We start from the raw sequence: 3,552 nt of genomic DNA, 5'->3' as shown, positions 1-3,552 counted from the left end.
ATTACTTTTCTCAGATAAGTACTTCCCTGACCTGCACTGACATAACTGCACTGCAAGCACCAGGCAGATTGAGCAAGGCTTCAGAGGTACTGGATTTAGCTGTAATTTTATTTCCTTTGACTGAATAGGTACACTTCACCTGTTCCTGCAATGGATTCTTGCAAGTATAGCAATAGTAGTGAAAATCCATTGGCTATTTAGTAGCTACTAAGGAAAATTTTAACTGCCATGATGCCAAACTGTGCATCCAACCAAAAATTCATGCAAGCACAATTACACATTATTCTTCAATTCAGAAGGCATATCTCATAAGCTTCTCTTTAAAGTTTAGAAAGTGCTTGAGTCCCAGACAGCTTAGTAGAATATAAATGTGTACTTTAGACATTCTATGGATTGGTATAAAATGTGAAAAAAGTAGCTTTGTAAAAACAGGACTGTGTAAAAGATGCTGCTCTCAGATGAAAAGATGCCTTTGCTAAAATTGAAAAGTTTCATTGGCACATACAGTGTGCCTAAACTGTAAAAGCTGACTTTCTATCCTCCTGTTTTGCTTCTTATTCTTTTGTCTGATCTACTTCTATTTGGCTAGCAGTTCTGGAGCCAATTTGCTGACCTTCTGTAGATCCTTTTCTCATTCAAATTATTTCCTAGAACATGTTGTTCTGAGCCTTACAAGTCATACAGTGAGGGAGAAGTGTTGAATATAATATCCAGTTAACAAGAAAAATAAAGTGATGGAGATCACTTTTATCACTTTTTATCACAGCTCTGTTTGTGTTGAAACATTAATGAAAAGATTAAACTTGCCTATTAACTTTACCATTTGCATTTGAACCACTAAAAAACATTTGCCATGCAAGCGTCAGAAAACCCACAGATTAATAAAGTGAATCATTACTGGTGTAATTAAGTGTGACAATGATCATCAGAGGTACTGAGGACCTGCAGTTTTCATCGACTGTTGATGGGGTTAGATGGCAAGATTTGTAGGGAGAGGTAGCACCTCTTGTTGGGCCAGCTGGCAATGCATGCCATTCCTGCGGAGAAAGGCTTGTTTGTGTAAAGGTTTGTTCATTTTATACACTTGGTAAAGATGTTGATTCTCACTGTAAACCCTGCCTTCCTTTAGACCACGATGGCTACACCACCATTACAATTATATTACAATTATTACAAGACAGTTTTGGGCACTTGGTGCTGCAGAAAATCAGATCCAGACGGTGCACGTGACATGAGTGGCTACTTCATAAATGCAGCTGAATCTGAGCTATCCCACTCCAGCAACCAAACTTTGTACTGGTACTTCATTATAATGCATTGCTTAAATTCCCAAAAGGATTAGATAATGATCAGATATAGTTGTTCCTACATTTTTGGACCAAATGTTTACGAAAAGCCTCATTTTGATATTCAGCATGGAAATTATAGCTCAAACCATTGTTTCTGGTTAGATTTCTTTGCTTTTGCACTGTAAAAACTCATATTTAACAACAGTCTCTCTGACTTAACAGGGGTCTTTCTCATAGCATACTAAATAGAGCCTCCCCTTGCCAGAATGACTTCTCTGGGGAGAGGGACATTTTCAGGGAAATTACACTAGTATTTCAGTAAAAGAACACGGTAGTGTGCTATTGTAACAGAGAACCTATTTCACGGGATGTGAAAATCTGCTCTTGGAAGTATTCGTCTTTCTCCAATTACACTAGAACACATTGTGTGATGAGTTTTAGAGGATGTAGTACAAATAATTACCATCTTATTTTTTCAGGTCTGGGACCTAGAAACAGGATATCAAATATATCAGATTGAAGATGTGCATGGGCTGAATACTGAAGTGACCTGTGCAGACATTGAAATAAATGGTTTTTATCTTGCTACTGGGGCATGTGATGGTAAAGCAACTAAATAATTACCACATTTTTATTACATTTATATAAAATGCCATATTACATGAGCAGACAGAACTCTTTGTCTTGACTGTCTCAGTGACAGAAGAATGAGTTTTGGCTTTCTTCCAAGGTGGGAGGAATCATGCACAGAAAGGAACACACAACTGTCGGTCTGGGGAAAAGGGTGGGGGGGTGTCTTGATTGGGTTTTATTTGATAGGTGATTCATAGAAAGGTGATTTTTGGCTGCTTGGGCTCTGGTACTTTGCTAGCATATTGCTCTCGGGAAGACTATCTTCAAAGCTCTTGGTCTGAAAAGATGCTTCCTCATAGTAGTTAGGACCTAGATCTGTAACTAAATGGCTACAGATGGAGAACAGTAGTTTTTCAATTTTGTAGTATCTAAGCTCAATTTTATAGTGTCTGCAGGCACTGAACACTAGAATATATATCTCTACCTGTTTACTGACATTTTCACATGTGTTATTTAGGGTGCATCAGTTTTAGGTAATGTAACAAGACCTCTCCAATACACAAGTGCTACACTGAATTCTGCAGCAAACTTTAATAATTTTGTAATCTGTTAACATGATTGAATAATTCTTCTCACATTCAAATGTTCAAGAATACACACCTGAAGTGTTAAAATATATTAAATATATGAAAGCTGCCTCACATAAAGAGGAGGTGGCCATTTCCACACAGCATACTGGCTAATGTTTCTTGTTTATACTTGGGAGCAGAGACTACACCCTTTATGGATCTTAAGAGCATGACAGAAAGTGAATGCTACCAATTCTTACAAAAGTGAAGTCATATGTAATAACTGCTTCACTTAAGATGATGCTGTAGCTCCTTCTCCCCACTAGCTCTGTGGGACAAGTCCAGCAACCAGGTCCCTCTGCTCCTTGCTGTACCTCAGAACCTGAAGTCTTCTGCCCGACAGGCCACACTCTACTTGCTCTCTGATGACGTTAGTCCAGAAACAGGAGTAAGATAGGCAGTGGTCTTTTATCCTGGGCTGCAGCATAAAACAGACATGGAAAAAAGATGGAAAAATGGTGGGGCTAGTGATGAGGATGTTTTCTGTCCCTAAGGGTGCTTTCCTAAGAAAGACACACACTGTTACAGCTTTTGAAAGACCAGTGACCTAGCTCTGAACCTACAGTTGGATTTTCTTTTTTCTTCTCCTTTTGCTGTTTGATTCGGTTCAAGTTTCTGACTTTGAAGCACAGGTTATTGCTGAAAGTTCATTCCCTTTTGTATATCTTTCTCATCTGTGTGTAGGAACAGTGAAAATTTGGGAGTTTGAAAGTGGGCAGGAAGTTAAAGCCTTGCCTTTGGCCCAGAACAGCAAAGATGAGTGTCGTCTGCTGAAGATGGTTTATCTGAAGGCTAATGAGAGTCAACATGCACTTCTTCTTTTGGAGCAGAGTGGGAAGATGAAAATAATTCAGGTTTTTCAAATATACTTTTTTTTTTTTCTAATTTCATTTGGTAGCTCTTAATTTTCGAGGTAAAATAGGACTTTTTCATTAATTAGTAGATAAACTTTTAGAAACCGTCAAGGAAAAATCCACTTTCTGCATGTCATCAAATTAGCTTTCTGCCTTTCTGTCTAAGTGTTAATATGTTCATTAATCCATTGCTGGTTTTCAGCATTC

The 3,552-nt window shown here is 38.1% G+C and overlaps 1 protein-coding gene across 1 annotated transcript in view; it reads left to right on the top strand.

Annotated features, from left to right (window-relative positions):
- The window catches only part of WDR64 (WD repeat domain 64), a gene marked incomplete at its 3' end in the record, with an annotated part of 67,007 nt that extends 63,662 nt beyond the window's left edge, over positions 1-3,345 (top strand). The window contains exons 13-14 of the mRNA XM_009329212.1: positions 1,769-1,892; positions 3,176-3,345. Coding sequence (XP_009327487.1) covers positions 1,769-1,892; positions 3,176-3,345 — 294 coding nt within the window. The remainder of the gene's footprint in view (positions 1-1,768; positions 1,893-3,175) is intronic.
- Positions 3,346-3,552: the final 207 nt, after the last annotated feature.

The sequence above is a fragment of the Pygoscelis adeliae genome, unplaced genomic scaffold (genome assembly GCF_000699105.1).
Source record: "Pygoscelis adeliae isolate BGI_AS28 unplaced genomic scaffold, ASM69910v1 Scaffold77, whole genome shotgun sequence".
Lineage (NCBI taxonomy): Eukaryota > Metazoa > Chordata > Aves > Sphenisciformes > Spheniscidae > Pygoscelis > Pygoscelis adeliae.
Note: the sequence above shows the minus strand (reverse complement) of the source record. Positions and strands in the feature narration are given on the sequence as shown.